Source organism: Populus alba, chromosome 7 (genome assembly GCF_005239225.2).
Source record: "Populus alba chromosome 7, ASM523922v2, whole genome shotgun sequence".
In the NCBI taxonomy this organism is placed as follows: Eukaryota; Viridiplantae; Streptophyta; class Magnoliopsida; order Malpighiales; family Salicaceae; genus Populus; species Populus alba.
This window is the reverse complement of record NC_133290.1, coordinates 14,173,644-14,198,059: the sequence shown is the minus strand read 5'-3', so window position 1 is coordinate 14,198,059 and position 24,416 is coordinate 14,173,644. Positions and strand designations below refer to the sequence as shown.

Sequence of the window (24,416 nt, the reverse complement as noted above, 5' to 3'; positions counted from 1 at the left end):
GATGAAAGTTAGTTGGTCAGACTTGTTGATTGTTAGTTAGAAAGTCTGTTGAGATAGTTAGGGGGCTAGAGTTCATAGTATCAAGAACTTGTGAGGCCGGTAATGAAAGAATAAGAATTCTGAAATTGCAGTTTCAACCCTCTTTCTTCCCTTTACTTCTCCCTCAATTTCTTTTCTTCTTCTAATTCTCTCTTCAATTCTTAAGCCTTGACAACTTGTCCAGGACCGAGGAGAGAAATTCATACGGATGAGTTGACTCGACTGGTTGCGGGACAGGAGAGCAGCAACCTTAGGGTTTAGTTGACTCGTGGGGTGGGCTGAGTTGAGGTGAGCGACAACAGTTGCCAAAACCAAGATGTGTCAAGGCTGGAGGGTTGTTAATAGTAACTATCATCTTCGTTCAAGTAATTGGTTAAGTTTGATGCAGGCAGAGAAGTCAAGGGATTGTTGTGGTGACCGAGAAGGGACGGGGCTAACATGTCGACGGAGTTGAAAGTTATCGGCGCAGTGGAAACTGGAGTTCCGTAAGAGAAAACATGGTAGTACGGCCTGGATTACTACTGCCACTCGAGATTAATGGAAATAACGGGATATATGGATCTCCATTAAAACAAAGCTAGAATCAATAACATCGGTCTCCACTTCATGAACCAAAGCAATTAGGAGATGTTACTGTTACTCTCCGTGGAGGGTGTCCTCTTAAGGGGGGACACGTGTAGGAAGAATATAGGTCACCGGAATCAAGGATGATATGGGTGTTCGAACAGTTAGATGTCGGGAAAGGGAAAGGGGGTTTTTGTTTTTAGGTGGGGGTGTGGGGGGGGGGGGGGTGATCAGACGGTGGAGAATGAGTGATGAGAGGGGTGTGCAGACAGCAAAAGGAGCAAGCGCGGCATGGCAAGACTCCTGAGCTTTTTACCTGTTTACGCTATCTTGTTCTCTTCACAAAATGGAGGTCAGAGAGAGAGAGAGAGAGAGAGAGAGAGAGAGAGAGAGGTAATTGATGGGAAATTTTCATTTTCATTTTTCTTTGCTACCAAACAATGAATTACAAAATTACAGTAAGGAAAAAATGAAAAACAAAAACAAAATAAAAGACTGTACACTTAACAAGAATGGGGAGAAAGCAGCAGAGGGAGAGAGATGCTATGGAATGATGACCAACTCCCACACTAAAAGGGGCAGCTGTGAACTAAAATGAAGAAACCATTCCAGAACACTTAACAAGCTTTTGATGCCTGATTAATGATATTCCCCCACCCCCTGCGGCTTACCCTGTCTGGGGAGAGCAACTTCATCGATCCCATATCGCTTGGTATACTGTAGGCCTGTGCTTCAGCCAGTGTACCATTTCTCTGTCTAGTGGGGCATTGTTCAATACAGCATCTAGCATTGGGCTGCCAAAAACTCTTGGAGAGTTCTTGAATGACCATATTTGGTCCTTGGGCCACGGTTTCTGAGGGTACTTCTCCTGAAAATACAACATCAACAGATAAGAAACCACACACTAACAAATCTGGTTCGAAAATAGTTTGGCTAAAGTGATTCTAGGTTAATGTGATCAGGGTTGACAACTTTGGTTTACAGAAGTCATTTTTTAACCATAGGTATCTCGGATTCAGCCTGAAAAACTTCTCAGGCCTAAGCATGAAGACACATGCCTACCATCTCCAGAGTTAAGGATAAATCATGGCAGCTTCAGTTAAAGCAAGGATGCGGGCAAAGCTAACATCTTGTGGTACAGAGATATCAAACAGCATGCAGTAAATGATAGTGCAATGAAACTTACCATTCTTTCCAACATCATTTTCACGGTCTTGGGACCATAAATGCGCTGCTGTGATGGCTTCTGAACCTTGGCGTAAAAGGAACCAATTTCGGGTAATGACAAGCAGCCCTTACTCGCTTTAGCAAGTGTAAAATCAGGCTCGGTGTTAGTCTGGACATGCCAAAATATCAACTGCCCCATGCAATAGTTCCCCCCATAGGTTTTTTGATACTTGTGGGGAAGACCCCCTAACTTATCAGCACATTTAGGGCCTAAGTCAAGTGGACTAATGTGAACTGGTGGAGAAGTAAATGCATCATATTCCTGCAAGAAATTTACCATGTTACTTGGAGATAGAATAAAGAGCATGCAATGGAGACAGCAAAAGTAGTTCCAAGGCAAAGAAAATTGACATAACCAGTTAGAGGAGACTGGTTCAGCAAAGACTTACCCTAACTCTAAAGAAGCTCTTTGTATAAGCATAAACATGGATTAAGTCAGCTGCAGCATCATGCCGGCACTTGTATGTACATGGAAGACTGCGCACCTCATCCCTCAACCTTCAAAATAAAAAAATCAATAGAATTTTCCCTTCTTTCCCCAAGAAAACACATTAAGGAAAAAAAGAAGCAATATAAGCTGCTGCTGCTCACCACAATAAAGATTTCTGAAGAGCTTTCTGAATGTCATCACAATCTGATGGATCGTGCGCACAAACCTTGGACTTGAGGTCATTTAGCATGTCTTCATCCATATAAGGAGACATGCACTGCAGAAGTTCATCAACAAGTGACCCGTCTCCTTTCCAGAGGAAGGAAACAGTTTCTTCAGGAGTAAGCTTCTCCAGCGGAGGTGGAGCTTGCTTTGGGTCACCAAATATGCACCTCATTACATACCTCACCTGCATATAGAACTTAGAAGATTTAAGAATTCACGACTTCCTACTGATGGAAGACATCTAAAATCAACATACTCAGACCTCAAACCTAGAGCTTCATCAGCCAGACTATAATCATGTTCAATGAGTTGGGCACATGGAATAAATGGATAGAAAATTAAGGCAGTTCTTAAATCATTTCTACAGGTTAGATTTCATACTCAGACCTGTAATTGTTAGCCCCAAGGTCTAAATATCAGAGGAAATTTTGTATCACAAAGCCCGGACTCTATAGCCATGTTCTATGAGTTAGGAACAAGGTATGATAGGTAAAACAAAGGCAATTACGAAGGGATGATCTTGCTGGTGGTTCTACATCAGTACATTTCAGGCTGAGACATAAAATCAATGGTCCTAGGACCTAAACATCAGAGATCAAAATTTTGTATCAAAAGCTGATAGTTCAAATAATTACCAAGGCAACACTGACCTTGTCAAGAGTAACAGCCAAATTTTGAAGCCTCTGGTTGTAGACACCTTCAGCCTGCTCAAAAAAACAGTACCAGAGTAATTACAAGCAGTCACTCAAACAGCAGACTTCATAAGAGCATTTCACGTGCACACATACACTATGCATTTACCTGAACCTCAGCATCACTTCTCTCGACCTCAAGACATGTATCTGCAAAATATTTCCTTTTCTCTTCCAAATTATGCCTCAGAATTTCCTCAGGAAGCTTTGTTCTTTCCAGATTTATAAATCTGACCAGACGAGCAGAATATGCAACTACCCAATCTGGCAACCCACCAAGTAAGCAACTGCCTAAACCAGCCCTTCCCAAGTCCAGATAATCTTCTTCAGACACAGAATTTAATTCACAAGCCCCGAGCATCAAATAATGTCGATCCAGTAATCCATGCCACTCCTTCAACACCTGATAAGCAGCAATGTTCAGTTGACATTAAATAAAAAAACACAAAAACTTTAAGTACAGTGACAAGATATTTCAATATTTTTCTGAAAAGAGAATTCAATCCTAGTCTGTACCTTTTGGAAAGCCCCTTCACCTGTCAAATTTAAGTAGCTACCCCTGCAAACTTGGCTACCACACAAACAAACAGACGCTTCATATTCTTCTTTACTCTGCAAAATGAAAAGCCACCAACCATTGGACAAGAATAAAAAAAGTGGAATTTATATTCTACAGTGTGAAAAGGCCAACAGGTAAACGATATGCACCTCTGTCACAGAATTGTAATCAAATGTTATCTCCTCGCCATGTTGGATTTCACGGACAGTGTAGATTCCAATCTGGTACTGACCCTCTACAGCAGTAACTCTGCATTCACATTGATAATAATCTGAATGACTGAAATTTTGTTAATATTGAACAGCATTTTTCTTTTTACAACAAGTGTCTCACGATGACATTTTTCTCTCAATAACTGCTGCTTCAAAATCAGATCAATCTTCAATAGAACAATACTTCATTGAACAACAAATACACAGATGGTGCAGCATTATCTCACTCAACAAAGAAATAATCAATTCCAGATTCCAAACATTTTGATTCCCACAAAAGTCATCATGGAAAACAAAAACAATCGAAGAAAAACACATCCAGCATGCATGCATATAACACCATCCACCCAAAAACTAATTCTAAGATCTGGAGCTTTGCCTTTCACGGATTGTCATTCATGGGATGTTTCTAGCTTTAAACATCTAATTCGATTATCTACCTTCCTAAGATTGTAATATTCATATATAACAACAAGAGAGCAAAAAGAAATGCATGGATGTAAATTAATGTCACTGAACCACCATTTACTTGATATTCTATAACTAGCAAAGCTTTCCAGAATAATGCTTTATCCCTCTGCACATTAATCAGAAACAGCGAATAAAAGGGGAGCAATACTCACTTTGCTTCACAATTAGGTTTGCATGAGTGACAGATGCGACTTGCGTAGTTCGCCTTATGCATGGCATCAACAACAACCAAATCATAACCATCAGCATCACCCTGCAGAATAGCAACAAAATATCAGGAAATTCAATAAAGCAAGAGGAGACAAGATATGACAAACCCATTTACAGAAGTTCAAGTAACACAACACCTTTGGCCTCTCAAGATAAATGTTGTAAAATTCTGGAGCTGGTTCTTTACTGTCTTTCTGTAATAATCGAATCCCATCTTGCTTCTCAAACCATTTCCATGCAGGATATACCTACAAAAATTAAGTTTAAAGTGAAGAAAAAGAAAAAGGTTAAAGCTTTACCACCATGTAACACCAAAGATTTATTCTAAAGAACAGCCCCCAAGCATCAAACGCAGAAATATTATGAAAGCAAACCAATGCATAGTTATTACTTTCAGACACATGCACTTCCCAATGTTATCAATGGATAATTAGAAGCAATTACATGAATGCCAAGTTATCAACTACACTAGGAGTTGCATCATAAGACAGCCTTATTTTTTACTTTGCTCTACTGATGTATTTGAGATGTTAAAACCAAAGAAACCTCTGACCAATAATATCTAACGCAAAGATATCATACAAAACTATGTTGCAGGATCACACACTTCATCTGCCAGTACAAAGAAGATGGTCCTGGCAACACATCAGCGGTTACGTATCCTATCATCCCAAAGGATACCACCCATGACAGCTTCTAAAAGTTCTGTAAAACATTATTTTACTATGCAATCAAATAATGACAGGTGCTCCTTAAATGCAGTTTTTTCAACTAGTCAGAATTCATACCTCTCCCAAAAACTCCACAACAAAGTCATCATCTCCGAAACCACCTTCTTTGTTGCATACAACACCAAGCCCCTGATGATGAAAAGAACGGGTGTAAAATAACCATAAAGGGAGAAAAATACAGAAAAAAGAATTTTCTTGTGTTTTTTTTTTGGTGCATGTGTGTGTTTTGGGGGCAAGGATACTATCAAGTTCAAGTGCTATAACCTTCCGGTAAGCAACATATTTGTCATCAGGTCGACTATCTATGGCTCTCAAAGATACCCCGACAGATTTTCATTTTTTCGAATATCACAATCCTCCATAGCAGCTTGTTCAATTTCTTTCAACAACAGGCTGTAATAGGATATGTCATTGGAGTGTTCCCAGCGCCAGTAAAGTGCCTGACTTGCTTATTCAGGGCACAGAGTAGCACATCTTCATGAACATATGTTTTTGCAACAAAGGCCAGTCCACTTCTTCAGGCATGGAATCAAGTAAAAAGATTGTGGGTATAGGGATCAATTCCATAAACTTCTTGTTCTATAACTTCGTCTCCAAGCTGTTTCCTAGGTTTGTAATCCTTGACTTCAGGAAGTTCCATATCTAATTCCTCAGTGCCATTTTTTCTGTGCATCAAGCTTCTCAGCATAGTCATCTGGCAAAGATACAGACATCTTTCTCTGGACATCCTCCTCATCTGCTACAATAAGATATTGGTCTATGACTTCATACTTCCTAGTAACAGGAGGAACCAGACTCACTTTTGTCATGCGAGCACCCCATTCACGTTCATCCTCATCTGTCATACAGTATCCATCTCCTCTTGACTCCCCAGTTCGGCCTTCTGATCGGAAATCCAAGTCACTTTCTGTATCTGAGGCAGTACTATCACTACCACTCCTGCCATCTTCAGAAGACCGGTCATCAGAAGTTTCACTTCCTGAATCCATGGATTTTCTGTTGAGTTTGGATATACGCTTCTTAATTTCCTGATCAGATGCATATTCTCCATAATCAAAACTACCATTTGCAGGGATAGTGCCATTGCTCCTATTCATGTACTTCTTTCCAGTAGCTTTCTTCTTATGTTTCATTGGAGCAGAATCCAACGCTGCAGATAAATCATCTTTCCATGACTTCGTGAGCTCATCTCTTTCATAAGAAAACTTAGAACTCTCTTCCAAACGAGAGGCTAGTTGGAAAAACAATGTAATGATGTGATTCATGTCTCCAGCACCCCGATTCTTTACTCTGCAATTATGGATGTACATACATAACAGATAGTATCACACAAATAATCATGATAATGTTATGATAAAGAAAGAAATTGAGGTCCGCCAATGTGAAGTATTGTTAAGAAAGAAAAAGAGGTGTGCATAGTGGTTTCATTAAACTTAATGCTGGTGTGCAATAGTAGAAATCTGCATTGCAAATATTCCAGCATGGAAAGAGCAAAATACAAGTATATAAAATACAGCGGCAAAGCTGAAGGAGATCCTTGTACTAAATGTAGGCCATCAGCATCACATCAGCAATTGTTTCCAGTAACAATTGAAACAGAAATTCGTAAGCTTTTGATTCATTAAAAGGAAGGGAGAATGGTTTTGCTGTTTAAGCAATCTTGGGTTATACAATGTTTCCAGACCACAGCACCAAACAAATGCAGATACAGACATGCCTAGATATACAAACGAGTATAAAATAGCAATTAAAGATAAACTTACTTAATTGCATCCCTGCACATTCGACTAATATCCTCCTTGACCGACCTCAATCCATGCCCAACATAATAGCCATTCTTCATCCTATCCTCAATTTCTGCCACCTGATTAATATACAAAAAAGGAATAAGAACTCAGGCCAGCACAACTCATATCAGTACAAACCAAGTATTGGTACCTTAGGCACAAAAAAATCGAAGATATTCTCCTTCATTATGTCCTTTAAACCTGCAGCAAGAAACCCCTCCATCCTTGTATAGCTATTTTCAGATTTCTTGACTGCCCATCGCCTCATACGAGCATCCCTGGATAGAATGGATGATGACTTTCTAGCATCAAACACTTTTGAGCGTTTGTACAAACTTCGACGAAATAATTGATTTGCTGAGTCTCTCTTATTCACACTATCAAAATACTCCTTCAGCTCCCCAAAAATCATCTCTCCCGCTGATTTGTTTAAGACTCCTTAGTTTAGAATTTGACTCCTCAAGGATCCTTGTGCGGCTCTTGAGCCAACTAACACGTGGAATTGATGGGCCAACTCCATGAACTGGGTGCAGCCTCTAATATCTATAGAAGATAAACATGGGAAAGAGCGAAGAATTTCTTCAAGCATGCCAAGAAGTGACATTTGTACAACCCGTCAGCACCATTGCATTAATCTTTTCTTTGTTATAAACCATTCTGCAAACATGTAAATCATATTACCCCCAGAAAGGTAAAGACTTGACTATAGCCTGTAAAAGCCAAACATATATAAAACTTACCATGATACTCCTCACCATCAGGTCAGTACAGTGCGACCCACAGATGAAAAGATCAACCTGTATTGATATGCCCTTGTAAAAACTAACAGCAGCTCTCCACTGTTTACAAGTCAAGGAAGCAAAGACTAGGGATTTCAAGTCAGATCTCAGAAAATGAAAGATTCGTGCCAGCATATGACCATCCAATAAACCCCAGCTTCCTGCCTCAATTTCTGAACACATGCTCTCTTCTCTGTGGAAATTGGTATCTCCACATAGTTGCTCAAAAGTGCTTTCAACCTTGTGCACCGTGTCTTCCTCCATTTCATTATGCTTAACAATTTGGTCAGGCTGCATCCAGGCTCTTTTTCCAACACGTACATCTATTTCTGCAACTCACCAGCCCCAGAAAAAGCGCCTCAGATTGCGTACAACATGGAAGTTATAGAAAACATATGCAAACATATGTTCAGAAACTGGAGCTAAATAGAGCACAGGTCAATGCAATGAACAAAGATATATGATTGCCACAGATGTAACAGACAAAATTCATTTAGCACAACCATAACAATAGCTTTTTGCAATATGTGTTTGATCGACCTTGTAATATATCGACAACATATGATCCAGAAAAAAGCACAGCAAAGAGCAAAAGTTGAAGAAAAACATGCAGAAAGAAACAAATGAAAAGGAAGGAAGCAAAAATTGCCAAAGCCTGAAGAACGAGAGGCAGAATTTGAAAGAGATGACAATAGTGGACACAAGAAAACAAACCTAAAGCATATGTAAAGAAAAAACAAGGTAATGGAGGAAAAGTGAGTGCTAGTTTCACACCTATAACGACAAACAATCAAATACAAGTATTTCAGTGGGAAAATAGGGATGTTGATCAACCACAAGAAAACACGGCAAAGAAAATTATGGCCCAAACCAAAAGTTTCAGACAGTACCATCTGCGGAGAACCTTAAGGAGAACACATAAATAAATACCATCTAAACATTTCCAGCAACGCAGCAAAGATCAATCATTTGTGACAAAACAAAGGCATGGGACATGGAAACTTGAGCCAATGTTATGGAAGTTATGATGCAGACAAAAGATGAGAAATGTGAAGGAAGCAGGAGGAGAACTGTTAATGCTTCATCTCTCAGCAGGGCACGTGTGCATGCAAAGTGAGAGCAGCAAGAAGATCATCTAATACTTGATCATGCAATTAATATTACTCAGTTGTAGATACAAAAGGAAACCTGGATGATCAACTCATCCATACCTGATTTGAGGTACATATGTTTATCGAGCTCTTTCTGAGGCTGTTTTGCAACAATCCATGGATCCAAGGCCTCATTTATGGCTACAGCAAACTCCCGGTTCTTGTACGATTTCATTACCAATTCATGTAGCTTCCCCCGGGTAAAACCGATGAACTGTGGATGAAGGCTGTGAAATGAACTAGAATCTTTGTTACTCTCAATATTAGCAACAGTCTGGGACTTCAAAAGCGTTCCTGAAGAACCAACAGACAGCTCAACATTTGACTGTTGAGTTCTGACAGCGGCTTCAGAAGTCTCTGTGGCTGATGCAACCGGAACCCACACTCTATCAAATTTCCTGAAAATGCTGCTATACTTTTGGATGGTACCTTTATCCGCCAAGTTCTGAAGCTCTGAAAATGATAATGGACCTCGTTCATGGCCAGAACCGTCTAAGTAATACCAGTCACCCAAATTCAATTGTAAGTCATCTGCTGTACAAAGACGGTCTTTGGGAGTGTTAAGTGATGCAGTTGACTTCCAACATCCATGTGAGTCTTGATCATTGACAACTCTGGATTGTGAATCGCACTCCACTGATGAACTCTTCACATCATTAGTTGCAGAATGAGTTCGAGCAGATCTTGAATGATATCTGTCCTTCCCTCGAACTTTAGTGCGGGTCTCAGAAACATGGTCCTGAACCACACATGCATTTATCCTGACCACTGGTAGCACGGTTCCTTTCACTCCCCTCGTTATTGGAGGTTTATTGAGGGTTGATCTACTGACACCACCAGTATCATTTCTATCATCTGAGCTAGAGAAAGCCCAAGGAGGGAGGTCAAGCTTCCTGCTTTGAGAAGGATTATACAAATCATCTTTTATGTGCCACCGTGGGTCCTCACACCCAGACTTTGGCATGTGGCACACTGGGAATCCATCATTGAGAACAAGTTTCCTTCGAGTACATCTGTCCTGGACAGACTCCTCATTCCTCTTCCAGTCCCCACCCTTGCAAGACCATCGGCCAGAAAACCAGTCAGTGGAATCAACAGATGAGGCAAAGCCATCATCCTTGTCAGCAAGAGTAGCTGGCCATGCTTCCACAGCTACGTTTGTTTTCACATCAGAATGTCTTTGTAATTCATCACTGTTTTCATCCTGTTGTTCAGAAGCGGTAGCTCGCTGCCAGGTAAAACCTGTTCATTCAAGAAGACACTGGTCAGTATTTCTGGATGATCTGTCATGGCAACTGACTTGTTTTGTGAATATTGGGGAGAGACTGTCTGAAGATGTGCGACACTTGAGGTGGAGATGACCCAAGAAAACGAGAAAATAAATTAATTACAGGATTGATATTGGCATTCATTTATATACCTTCTGCTTTTATACATCCCTCCCATTGCACATGTTCAAATGTCATTTGCAGAGCTTCTGCAGGATGATAAAGAAGAAGAAAGAATGTAAGAAATATCCAAACAGACAAAAAATAAACATTAGCATTAAATAACCAGAAAATTATTTAATGCTATAAAATGAAAAGTAAAAGAAAGAAAATTTTAAAAATACCTCCAACAGTCTCTAGCTCACTGCCAGGAAACAACAGAAAAACCCTCCAGTAGAGCTCCAACTCTTTCGTCAATCTGTAGATCTTCTAAAGACTCAGAAGCAATTTCACTGTGATCAGGGCAGGGTGGTGGTTTCAGAAAATTCCCCGACACTCCCTCGCCAATCTGAGCACCAGATTGCCCGATATCTCCAGTATCTGCCAAAAGATTACCAGAGCCTCTGGAGGGCTTACTAGTTGAGTTATAGCATCTGGCACAACAGATGGGAAATTCACTGGCACAAATGGTGAAAGTGCATTTTCGATTGTCAACCACCTATCACTATGCAAGTGCTTGATAAGTGATCAGACATTAAGACTTCCTTCATCAACAAGCGCCTTAAGCTCGCATAACTTTGAAGGGCCACATTCCACACCAAAATGATCTAGGTAAAACCATTTACCAGTTGATGTATCAGCCACAGCAGGGACATGTGGTGGCGTATCACATATATCCATATCTTCCTCCATAGATTGCAGTTCTTCAGGAGGAGGTCCATCAACTTGAGGAGGTTCTTTAATATTTATCCTTGGGCTCTCGGACTTCTCTTCTATGCGAGTTTTCACTGCTGGCATTCTTTTCATCCAAACCATCAAGATTAAGCACGCTACTTTTATCTTGAGATTCCTTAGCTGGGGGTTCTGTGTCCCTTGCATCAGGATCCTTTTGGCTGATCTTATCCTCCTGCTGTTTATTACCATACTGAGAGTTCCGCTTCTCAGTGGCTCCCCCCTTTCGACTTGCTTCTCTATAATTATTGGGCTTAGCCCGATCATGTGGGGATCGCTCCAAGCAATTTGGTGTTCGATCGCTGCGGTCATGGTGCCGGGCTCGATCCTGTGGGGACCTTTCCACATAAGAAGGACTCCTTTTTCTATGCTCGTAATGGCGGCTTCGGTCATAAGGTGATTTCTCAAGTCCATATGGGGATCTCTCTCGTCCGTATGGGGATTTCTCACGTCCATAGGGGGATCTATCATGTCCATATGGGGATCTGTCTCGCCAACATGGTGACCTCTCACGTCCATATGGTGACCTCTCACGTCCATATGGTGATCTTTCTCGCCCATATGGAGATCTCTCCAGTCCATATGGTGTCCTTTCTCGGCCATAGGGAGATTTCTCATGACGGATTGGACTTCGGTCCCTGTGATCATTGTATCGGGGCCTCTCATGTGGGGACCAGTCGGAATGAACATGCCTGTCATAAACAACCTTAGAGGGCAAAGTGGACTCGTGATGCCTGGATGAGTACTTGTCTGATAAAGATACTCTGGAGGAAGAAGAGTTTTTATAGAACCTCTCCACAGAGTGACGTGAATAGTGCTCTGAGTAAGCATAGCGGGAACCATCCTCAGAAAGTCTCCTGCTTTTAGAACTAGAGTAATCCCCATAATGTTTGCGCTCGGTGCTATCAGAATCGGTACAATGACGTTTCAATCTGTTACCAGAAGAATACTCCCTTCCAGGGTTCTTACCATTGCTGTACTCACTCTTATACGAACCTTCTTCATCAACAATCTTTGAGCTGATCCTCGTACTCCTTTCCTGGCCACTCTCCCACCTCATAGAACTTTTACTGTGCAGACTACCCCCACTTCTAGTCAACTCTTTCCTTCGGTTAAAATCCTCACAAGAATACTTCCCGGAAGGTGGCGTCCGCTCCCTACTCATGTCATACCTGCCACGAGACCTAATGTAGCCATACTCATCTTTACCATTCCACCTGTCCGGAATGAACTCACCTTTCTCGATTTCATCTCGAACAACTTCCCCTCTCTGCCATTTATTACCCGAAACAATCTCCCCTTTCTCTATATCCCCTTTCTTCCATTTCTCACTACCAATCTCTCCTCTCTCAATCTCACTTCTCCTTGGCTTCTCTGGTATAGGAACAAATTCGCCATTCTCAATTTCCCCTTTAGGCGGCCACTTCAATGTCCCTAATTCCCCCTCTTCAACTTCCTCTTTAATATTATTACTCCCACTCTGCAACTTAGCATCCCCAGAACCCAAACCATCACCATTTTCAACTGTCTTGCCACCACTACTAATCTTCAAACCTGATTCTTTCTTCTCCTCTGCCACTTCCTTCTTCCATCCTGATTCTTTCTTCTCAGCTGTCACTTTCTTGCTCTTTTCTTCCTTCTTCAATCCTGATTCTTTCTTCTCCAACACCACTACTTCCTTACTACCACTCCCACAAGCACTCTTAACTTCTCTCACCAATCCCACTCCTTTCTTCTCCCCCACCACTACTTTCCTCACCACCTTTTTCACCTTAACTATCCTCTTCACCTTCTTCACCTTCCCGGTCACCCCATTGTTGCTTCTATTACTTTTCCCGTTATCCTTCTTGTCACCACTACTGACATTATTATTATTATTATTATTATTATTATTACTACCACCACCACCACTGCTGTTACTGTTGTTGTTTACATTTTCCACTTTCGTTGTTGTTGTTGATGGAACTGCTGCTGTTACTGTTGTTGTTGCTGATGGAACTGCTGCTGTTACTGTTGTCGTTGTATTCTTTTCTTGAACAGGAAATCTTTCTTCCATGATGATATTATTACTACTGCGCTGCAAAGGCATACATGCGACACCTCCATCACCCATGGAATTCAAAACCTGAAATCTTCAAAGCCCGAAAACCCTAATTCTCCCCTTTCCCAGGGCTATCGATGCTCATACTTCAGCCAATTTTGTTCGTCTCCTTCGCTTCAATTCCAAACCCTAATTTCCACAAATCCACGAACACAAAACCATTAGTTCATCAATGTAGGGTTAAATTAAATCAAATGAACAAAAAGTAACTAGAATCAGTACCCTCTACAAAAACCTAGTGTTTGTAAATAACGGGGAGATAACGGAGAGAATAAGGAGAGACTTACCGGGAGAAAATTCAGGAACGGAAAAGGACAGATCGAAGATTGTCGTTGATTTTGCAGATCGAAAATGGAGGAGAAAAGAGAGAAATTAATAAGAAGAAGAAGAAGAAGTCCTTGAAGAGAAATAAAATCTTTTTTCGTTCTCTCTGGCTCGCTGGCTGGTGTTTTTGGTCTGAAAAACGAAGCTTTCGTGTGTTTTTTTTTTTTTTTTTTATGATTATCAGGCTGGGTATTGAGGAGATGACTTGAATTTGAAATGACAAATATGTCCTTGCGGATCCTGTATTTATACGAACGAAACATGACCCGTCGTAGTGCCGATGTCTTTGACTCGGCTTTTTGAGTCCTTGACTTGCTCTAACTCGGTACCATCTAGGGTTTCCTGGCATTTGCAACTCACTCCTCGCCTTCTTTTTCTCCTTTTGGCTTTCCCTTTCATTGCTTGGATCGCCGGAAGGCAAGTATCATATCGGCATAATAAAAGTTGTAGCTTTTGTAAATAGGTTTTAGGTTAATTGATTAATTTTTCTCGATTTGATTTAAATAAATTAAATTCAACAAATCTTAATTAATGTGTAATTATATATAAAAAATAAGTAAAAAGAATGGTATTTATATGAAAGAAAAAAAGAAACATTGTTTCATTTGTAAGTCTATGCGAAATGTTACTAATTTGTCTTCTGTACAAGGTGTAAAAAAAATCAAACATAAAATTAGTTTGATTAACTATAAGTCAACTCGTGATCTAATCAAGATTTAATTTGATTTATAAAAAAATTAAAATAATAATAAGGTTTTGATTTAAAAAAATTAATTAATCTAGGTAATTTGAATTTTATATCTATGTTTAATAATTATATATATATATATATAAGAAAAGAGAATGTAAAATAAAATAAAAGAAATAAAATGAGGGCTTTTTTTGTCAATTTGACAGAGCAGGGAGAGTTTGGTAAAATACAGGTTTTGGCGCTCAACGTGTAAGAGAAATCTTTCAAGAGAGGTGGAAGGGAGGGATTTCCATTTTGCAAGTTGTTGTGATTAAAATACAATAACTTTACCCAAAGTTTTGGAATTTGACAGAGGGTTCAGGGCTTAAAGTGGATTCGGCTGGGCTCTCATGTACTCCTAGCCCATGACAAAACCTTATACTGATCTTGGAAGGTACAAGATCTTTTTGTCCAATGGGGTTATGTAGAAATCAAAATAATCCCGTCATAGTTATTTTTGCTTTAAAATAATAATTAAATGCTATCTAAATTATTCTATTATTTATAATATGGTTGGACGTGTTTGCAAAAATAAATTGAATTTTTTTTATTTAATTTTTTATTTTTAAAATTATTTTGATGTATTAATATTAAAAAATAAAATTTAAAAAAATAAAAAATATATATTATTTTAATATATTTTTAAATAAAAATTATTTTAAAAAATAAATTTTATTTATTTATTTATTTTCTCACACGAATAAGGCCTGTGTTTCATGTTTGGATGGAGGAGGAATATGTGCTTCCTGAGTTTCTTTAGCGTTGAAGTATATTTTATTTAAAAATATATTAAAATAATTTTTTTTATTTTTTATAAATTATTTTTGATATTTATACATTAAAATAATTTAAAAAAGTTAACCAAAAAAAAAACTTTAAAAAAATCGCTTTTCCGAACTCTAACTCTGAACTGTGGCCCAAAGGAAGAAAAGCCGAGGAGAATTGCCAAAGAATGATGATGATCCATGTGAGTTGTGGACTTCGAGATAGGAAAAGGATGGCTGACCTTTTTTCTCTGGTTGTATTTACTTGCTCGTATTCTTCGTAATTTTATGGGCTAATCCTTTTCCATGGTTGTAAAAATATGAAATGAGTTTTTTCTTTTCAGCATACTTGTTTTTAAAAAAAATATATATTAAAATAATATTTTTTTTATTTTTTTAATATCAAATTTAATATTAATATATTTAAATAATAAAAAAAACATTAAAAAAATAATTTTAAACAAAAATGACTGAATTGCATGGCACATCTAGGAACATAATAAATATTTTTTAAAAAAAATATTTTTTACTTGTAAATATATTAAAATAATATTTTTTATTTAAAAAATTATTTTTAATATTAACACATTAAAACAATCTAAAAATATATAAAAAATTAAATATAATTTTTAAAAATAACATCTAGGTGGTTTGAGAAATTTTAAAAGTAATTTTTAATTAAAAATATATTAAAATAATTTTATAAAAAAACATGTTTATTAGCGGAGGCCTGGATTTGATGGTTGATTAGAAAAATTTAGGATTTAAAGCTTGATTTGATAAAACATGGCGGACCCAGTGGATATTGTAGGGACATGATTAACCCATCGGTTAAAAAAAAATAGCTAATAGTGGACGCAACTTTACGTGCATGTGTGAGAGAGTACGGTTACAATTTTCAAATTAGTGTTTACATGTATATATATATATATATATATAAAATAATAATTTATAGTCGAGTTTTAAATAGGCTATTAACGTCTAAAGTTGAATAAATTACTTTCAAAATCTTGTTAATGATGGCGAGAGATTAATTCACTTACCAAGCGTGCAAAAAACTCAAAAGGGATAATAGTAGATCTCCCACAGCCAGCCACCGATCTCATCGCACCGCTAAAACTTTTGTCCTCTCACCTTTTACGACGCCGTTCCTTCCCCTCCCCGTTCCTCTTTCTGTAAAAAATAATCACTTGGATCGACAGAGGAATTAATTAAAGCTTTGATTGATTGATCGATCGATCGATCGAGTGTGAGAGATGTCGAAGAAGAAAACGGCGTCGACCATGTCGTTGAAGGACTTTCATGGCGGCTCTATTCCTTCTGATCTCCCTCTACCTTCAGCTCCCGGCGTGTAATCTCTCGCTCTCTTCATTTCTTTTTTTCTTTTCTTTTTTTACTTGCTTGTCTGTGATTTTGATCTAAATTATTTGTACTTCACTTAATTAATTTTCAAATTTTAGATCGTAAATTCTTAAGCTTATTAGATTTGTTTGTTTGTTTGGTTCGTCAGTATGATGAAGCCTGGTTCGGACCGAAATGCGTCGGCAAATTGGGGAAATAATTTGATGCGGCCGAAGTCGTCAGGGGCTGCTCGTGGTTTTGATGAGAAAGCTTCGTTTTTATCTCACCCGGCGCCTATAGGTAGAAACTTTGATGAGGATGAGCGTAAGCCGTTGGATGGTTCATCTGCTCCTCGTCGTACTATTAGTGATGAAAATGTTCGTGCTTCGGCTTTGGTTCCTCAAGAGTTGAAGCCGGAGTATGTTTCTAGTTCGTCTGTTAGGGTGCCGGATAGACCAGTGACAAGTCCGGTACCACAGTCTATGAGTTTGGGAGCGAGTTTGTCTCCGTTGAGACCGGGAGGGGTTTCGGTTGTAGTTAGTTCGCAGAATTCGGGTGGTTGGGGGAGTAATTCAGCGATAACAAGTGGTGGTAATGTTCAGGGTGTGAATAATAATCCTCCGAATGCCTGGGGGATGAGGAGGGATGTGATGGGTGTTAATGCCTCGAGGGGTTCATCTGTGTCGCCGGCATCGAATCCGGTGTCAAAGTTTGCTCAAGCAAGTGCGCTTGAAAAGGTATCTTCAGGATTGTGGCAGTCAAAGAGTCCTGGTGAACTTTTACCACATTTGATTTATTCACAGGAGAGTAATGCAAGTCATAGTGTGGATGGGGGTAGGGAGAGGGGTGATTATGATAATTCAAGGGGAGGTCAAGCTGAAAGTGACAGGGTCACAGGAGATAGGAATCAGGGTGGGGGGAGGACATTGCCGAATCATAGGAGGGATCAACCTCAAATGCACTTGGAAGAGTTTCATAGTGGAGGTATTGTCAGCTCGCAAACTCGACCAGCAATGCCCCCAGAAGTATCAGAACGACCTAAGCTGAATGTTATTGCAAGAACTAAAGCATTAGAGAGACCAGAAAATGACTACAGACAGGTATAGCATTGTTTTTCAGGAGATATTTTAATGCTTTCTTCAAGTTGATTGTTTGTTGATTATGATGGTCTCTCTATTTTTTGTATTTGTTAATATAGGGGTACCAGCAACCTGTAGTATCTGGGAAGATTGAAATTGCCCATGAATTGTATGGAAATGGAAATCCTTCAAAGCCAGGGTTGGCGGATACCAAGAGTGGTAGTCAGCCAGCTGAGAGACCACTTGAACGTCCCAAATTGAATTTGAAGCCTCGCTCACAACCTGTTGAACAATCTGATGGAAGCCTTGAAAGAGAAAGGTTTGTGGGATTTGTTTTTTCTTTTTAATCAGATGTAGATGCATGTTTCTTATTTCTTGATATATTTTACCTTGGAATTTTCTTATTCTTTTGTCGAGTACAAAGTCGTTACTGAAAATAGCATGATGCTTGGTTTGAAGGAAAATGTATTTTCTCAAAACAAACGAATATCCATGCAAGTTTCTGACTTTTTCTAAGTAACTGCACCTAGCTGAGGATTAGCGCCTGGGTGTTGGTCCTTTGCTTAGTTCAAGATGAGAACTTGGAATGAATTTAGACTGAAATGAGTTTTTTGAGCATATAGTACTAATTAATACATGTATTTTTCTTTATTTTTTCCTGGTCTGTTCCCGTGACAAATTATTTTCATGCTCCAGTCTCCACAGTACACATGCATCCCTTGTTGTGTCAAATAGCTAGTCTAATAAGTAAATGTCTTGGAAGTTTGTTGACAATGATTTGTTCAACTTGTTTTGCTTATCTTTTTCTTTTCATGGCTGATATATATTCTTCTCGTTGCTCAGAAGTTGATGTCCAAATTGATCACCTATACGAGTTTTAGCAGCTGGTCTACCTTTGTGAATACATTTGTTTTAAAGATGTGGCCTAATTTTGGTTGATGCCTGATTAATTCCTCCTTTTTGTATGTGAAATTAAGTTATCCTTGTAGAATTAACAGGTGAGATACCTGCTATTGATCTGTAGTCAAACGTCAAAAAGATAAATGTGGCTCTAAAACTTCATTCACTTTTAGTAGTTGCTAGACTTAACAATTTTCTATTTTTTTTATACTTTGTTAAAACATGAGTGGATTGTCTGAATTTTTATCCTCCCTAACTCTAATAGCCTATGCTATGGTCTTAGCCGCTCTTTATCCAGCTTGCCTGAATGGAGTGCCATCCTTAACTGTGGTCAACTTTGCTTGTTATTGTTGTGTCTGCTTTCAGTCTGTTGATTCTGTTCAATGATCAACTGTTATTGCTAACCTAGTTATAAGTTCCTGAGGAAGCGGTGGCAGAGCTAGGATTTTTTCCAAGAATGGGCAAGGCAAAGAAGGGGATAAAGGTTGTTTGATTAATGTAGAGAGAGGGTCTGTCGGTATTGAACCAAAGAGGTATTTGGTACTTTTTGGAGCACGGTGGCCCTGGTCCTCACTGCCATAGGGAGGAAGTGGTGCATGGCTGTGATTGGCATTGTGCTTAATATGGACTGTTTTTACCCCTATCCTGACAGAAACAGTAATTTATGTTTATGTTTTACCACTCCAAATATGTCACGCCTCCCCTAGTGTGGTGGGATAATACATGCAGCATGCTTTATTTTCTGAGAGACAAAGAGATCTATTATGTAGCTTCATTTTATTTTATTTTTACTTCGGGAAAAGTTATTTTCATACTAAAGTGAGGGGATTGGAAGATTGGTTGGAATTGGCAGGTTGGTGGATCGTTTGTTAGTTGACTACAATCTCCCAAAAGCTGCAGGCAGCTCGCAAGTGTTTTTCCTCTTGACGCCCATGGATCTATATAGCTGCCTCAGTTGTATTGAAAAGATAACTAAACCATGCTTTCTGCAAACAGAGGCCTGTTGCCTTGTATTTCTGTGACTGTGCTAGCTGTTCTGGTCTGAGATGCCAGCCTTACGTTTGATCAGTAATTTGACTTTCATCATCAAATCAGCCTTTTGTGTTAGCTGTACGTACTGTTTTAGGGTTTGTACACTGCTAAGTACACTTCAGCGTCTTGTTTCAGGCACTTTCTGCCATGTTTCTTTCGCATATTGCAATATACACCAACTCTGCCCTTTTGCTGGGTAGGTGATGGGTAGTTATCTGCCAAGTATCATTATACATCTGATGTCTTCTTTGACTGATGCAGGAGTTCATTGTTTGGCGGTGCTCGTCCACGGGAATTGGTACGTGTTCTGTTATTTATCATGTGATTATTCCATGGTTATGAATATTTGTTTTTCATGAATTTTTTTATGCATTTATACCATTCTTTTTCAATTTTTATGTTTTTCATATCCACACTGATGCTCCCCCTCTCCCATTATTTTCATTTATCTTTTTAACATGAGCTTTTAGATTTTTATTCATCTTCATTATCAGCTTGGTTCTCTAAATTGGCCCCATGTATTTTACCCTTTTAGATGGTGTTGTTCAGTAATTTGTATTAAGTTCACGAATAACCTTGCATATTTCTCTCAGGTTCTCAAGGAACGAGGTGTAGATGACATAGCAATTAATAACCTTGACATTAATCATTCGCCCAACAGGTAGTCATTCTCTCCACAATTTCAGAGACATTGCAATTTTGCTTGGTCAAACCTGCTTTTCTTTTATATTGGATGCATTTCTACTTCCAATTATTGATTATCTGGTGTCATTAATTGAGTTTCATGAACTGATTTCATGTCTAGTTCTCCCCGTTATGTCTTTCATTCCATGTAATTGCACCATTCCTTGTGCATTTTAATCGATTATCTCTTACTCGTGATGTCTATTAATATCTGCATATGTAGGCGTGACTGAAAATAGATCTAAAGATAAGTAATTGCAAAAGATAATTGAATTCTTGTGCATGAAGGGTGAATTCTCCCAAGAATGAACTCACATCAGAACATGTGGCTCCAACCGCTCATCAGAGTCAGAAAAATGACAACCGTGGGGCTACCAGCAGAAGAAACGGGAGGGATTCTGAGAGGAAAGATCAACAGATGGACCATGAGAAAACTGATTTGGAAAGGAAGAACTGGAGGAATGATAAATGGAAAAGCAGCAAGGATGCCAAGGACCAGCGACCTGAACCTGAAACCTGGCGCAAACCTAATGAAGAACCAAAAACTTCATCTGACGCCGCAGGAAACCGCCCTGGTAAAGTATCATCTGCCTTGGAGCTAGCTCAGGCTTTCTCAAAGTCAGCCTCTGATCCAAAGAGTCAGAATATACCTTCTTCTCAAAGAGGCGCGCCTGCAGGTAATGATCAGCCCTTTTCACGACTGACAGACACCCGTGAGCATCACCCAGCACCAACCACAGAGCCAACCACACGACATTGGATAAATGGTTACTGAATGACAGATTTGATTTTGGTTTTTGGGTTGGTTCTAAACAATTGAGGCGCACTGATCAGTCGCCTGGTCGTGGTTTCTTGGCATCAGGCATCGTTTTCATTTGAAGGGCATTCAAGTGAGAGTTTAACAGACTATATACCAGGAGCACAACGCCCCTGTAATATTATCAATTGTTGAGTGACAATATTAATGCTGCCTATATAGCATATGATTAAATTGCAACCAATTTTTAGTTTTCTCTTTAATTTATTTTTAATTCACTGCTTCCTTTTCCCTTTTCTCCCTTGTGTAACCAAACATCCAAGACCTTCAAACATTTTCTGGATATCAAGAGGGAAAAATGGGTGAATCTGATCCTGAGATTGCTTAACCACATACTGGGTTTGAATTGTGCACTTTTTTTTCAACGAAAACTCACTCGAAAAAAGGCTCGGGTTACAGGTGAAAAGGAAAAATACGTAGTCTGGGTCAAGCTCAAAGCCTGAGTTTTTCATGTTATTTATCGGATCAGGCCGGTTTAATGCTATGCTGCGCTAGAGTTTGGTTTTTTTTTTTAAATAAATTAAAAAAAAAAAAAAAAAAAGGAAACTTCCAGCGTGCAAGAACATCTAACCATGTTGCCTCTTCAATAATATACAACTATCCATGGATGATGCAACTTTTCCCACGATAACTACAACACGAAACTAATAAAAAACTTGATCAAAACATAAACGGTGTCGGAGAGAACCCGGAAAATGACATCTGCGTAGTAAGATTTTGAGCCTCTGGTTTTTTCATCACTTTGGTAGCCAGTGCTTTCTTCTCAGTAGTCTCAGCTGGTTTTCTCCGTCTAAATACGATCCTCCTGTCTTCCGATATAGCCGAAAGGGCCGGACGCCATGACCCACGTCCTCTTGATTTGCTTCTCCTTCCACTTCCCGGCGCTAGCAGTGTAACATCACCATTAATCACGGTGGTAGCTGCTGCTGCCTCCTCCACCACATCCACATCCTCATCCTCCACCTCAGGAGCTGCTGCTATTGCCGTGGTTGAGAAGGAACATGAACCGAAGCGTGCTAAGAACTTCATGGTTTCTATCGTATGTTGGTTTCTTGCAAGAGATGAGCTTGGAGATGTCTATAATGGTGCTCCCAACTGCTACAATTTATAGGCAGGTTGTGTGGGAGAGCAGTGCTTGTCCTATCCTTGCATTTTATAGGAGTAATAAATTTCATCATCAGTACTGTTACTTTCATCAACCAACGCTTTACGCATTCTCTTCTTTTCTTCTCTTTTTTTTATTAGAACCCATGTTAATTAACAATTAATATTTTTTTTAACGTTGATTCAGTTTATATGTACCTTAATAAATTTCTGAAACTCTAAAATTAATAATTAAATAAATATCTAATAACTCTAAAATTTATAATAGATTTTTGAAAAACAAACCTATAATTATTATATTTGTTAGCATGTGTGTATATATACCTATTATCGGATCAATTTATTCTATGTGAATTTGCATTTTAAAAAATATATTTAAAAAATTTAAATTGTTTATGTAGCAATTTTTTTGTTTTTGAGATTTTTTTTATGTTTATCACTTTTTTAATATTGTAAATATCCGGTAATTACAATTTGAGTATCATAAAAAAAAAATTGTTTATTATAAGCTTATATATATAATATTTACGTACATCTAAATCCAAAAGACATGAACCCAATTTTTCTAGCCATAAAAAGATTTTGATAGCATAAAAATAATATTGGTTTTATTATTGAGATGTAAAGGAAGCTGCTTACATGTGAAAATTATTTCTTCAATGCTCGGGGAAAATGATTTAACGAGTAATCAAACTAATCATAAAAATTAATTAATTAATGGTAAACAGTGTGACCACTAGATTACAAAATCTTATTTTATTTATTGTAAAATATATATCAGAAACCCTTAATTATCTGCTCTTTAATCATTTAATTAAATTAAATTATTGTACTATTACGCTAATGTTCATAATTGATGGTTTGGAATATTTAAGGTTTAAACTGTTTTTTTTTTAATTTGATTTTTTAAAAAAATTAATTATTTTTTAGTATTTTTTTATTATTTTAATGTGATGATGTTAAAAATATTTTTAAAAAATATAATATTATTTTAATATATTTCCAAAAAAAAAATATTTCAAAATAACTTTAAACAACTTTATTTTCCTAGCAAGAAGTGAAAATCCAATGAGAGTGTCCTCACTAAGGAAAAGGCTCACTATTAGTTGAAAGAAAAGCAAATAAAATAATAAATTTTATTTATTTTTACATTTTAAAAGTATTTTTTTAAAAATAATTTTTTTTTATTTTAAATTAATATCTATTAATGTTTTCATATTATTTTGATAAACTGATGTTAAAAATAATTTTTTAAAAATAAAAAATATATATTTTAATCTATTTAAAAAATATAAAACACTTTAAAAACCAACTTTAACGGTTAAAACCGTCAAACAAAAAGTAAGAGGTGCTTCTAAGCGGAAGGACGTTAAACATGAACTGCCAATGCTGGAACCGCACCCCATAGCGGCACCGCTTGCCATTCCTAGGGTTCCCTGCAAACTTCTTATATCCACCGGGGCAACAACCTCTTCCTTGAAGACCGTGTATTGCTTGTCTTTCTTCTCCGAGTTACTTCTTGGATTCGCCGCAGAATATAAGAGGCATGCATCGTCTAATAATAAGATGGCAAGAGGGAATCCCACCGTGAGGGAGCTAGCTAGCTGCTTCTTTCAAACCGGGTCCCCCTACTATTGAGAAGAGGCAGTCGGATCTATCTCCTTAGGCAGCTCGGAAAGTTAGATAAACATTAAGCAATCCAGAAAGAGTAGAATGCAAGTGACAAATCATACCATGTGATTCATGACTTGAATAGAATCTTTTTCTTTTTCTTTTTCTTTTTCTTTTCTTTTTTTGGAGGAAAGATCATGATGATACATGACAAAATATCACTTCCATGCTGGCTATAGTTTAAAAATGTTGATAGAGACCATATTGATGTATGGTGGTACGTATGTCCCTGATATATAAATGGCGTATTGAAGAGGGAAATACATGGCCTGCCGGAGATGAAAGGGTAAGAGGTGTACATGCCTTCTTCTTGTGGTGGTTTTGTCACTTGGCTTTTCATCATGTTGAGGAGCCTTCATATGCCCTGAATTCGGTGGAATCAATTGTGTCCTGTGATCAGCCTTAGTTTGGGTAATCAATGAATTTGATTCCCAAATTATTATTATGGATGGAGGATTTGAAGTTTATGAAAGATAGGTAAGAACATACTTATTTATTGGCACTACAATCTATTTATATATACTTTTATTTAATTTTGACATGAAAAAGCTAACATGAGAATACTCTTGCTATAATTCTTTTATCTTAATTAATATCCCTGTAAAAAAAATATAAACCTAATAGTTCTTTTTT

At 38.1% G+C, this 24,416-nt stretch overlaps 2 protein-coding genes across 2 annotated transcripts; one reads left to right on the top strand and one right to left on the bottom strand.

Annotated features, from left to right (window-relative positions):
* Positions 1-1,000: 1,000 nt before the first annotated feature.
* On the bottom strand, positions 1,001-13,842 carry LOC118040078 (histone-lysine N-methyltransferase ATXR3-like). The gene is given in 32 exon segments (XM_073410295.1): positions 1,001-1,471; positions 1,790-2,092; positions 2,220-2,328; positions 2,422-2,669; positions 3,136-3,189; positions 3,287-3,580; positions 3,694-3,789; positions 3,886-3,985; positions 4,572-4,672; positions 4,767-4,877; positions 5,418-5,489; positions 5,625-5,675; positions 5,677-5,700; positions 5,702-5,749; positions 5,752-5,840; positions 5,843-5,897; positions 5,899-6,024; positions 6,026-6,650; positions 7,124-7,224; positions 7,299-7,553; positions 7,555-7,655; positions 7,658-7,739; positions 7,741-7,797; positions 7,799-7,804; positions 7,888-8,255; positions 9,138-10,319; positions 10,498-10,554; positions 10,690-10,717; positions 10,719-10,903; positions 10,906-11,287; positions 11,289-13,466; positions 13,625-13,842. Coding segments are annotated over 31 exon segments (7,548 nt in total). The 5' UTR covers positions 13,350-13,466; positions 13,625-13,842; the 3' UTR covers positions 1,001-1,294.
* Positions 13,843-16,162: 2,320 nt separating this feature from the next.
* Positions 16,163-21,222, top strand: LOC118040089 (uncharacterized). Its single transcript, XM_035046952.2, has 6 exons — positions 16,163-16,506; positions 16,666-17,596; positions 17,695-17,894; positions 19,769-19,805; positions 20,101-20,168; positions 20,480-21,222. The coding sequence occupies exons 1-6, from the start codon at positions 16,412-16,414 to the stop codon at positions 20,964-20,966; spliced, it is 1,818 nt and encodes a 605-aa protein (XP_034902843.1). The 5' UTR covers positions 16,163-16,411; the 3' UTR covers positions 20,967-21,222.
* Positions 21,223-24,416: the final 3,194 nt, after the last annotated feature.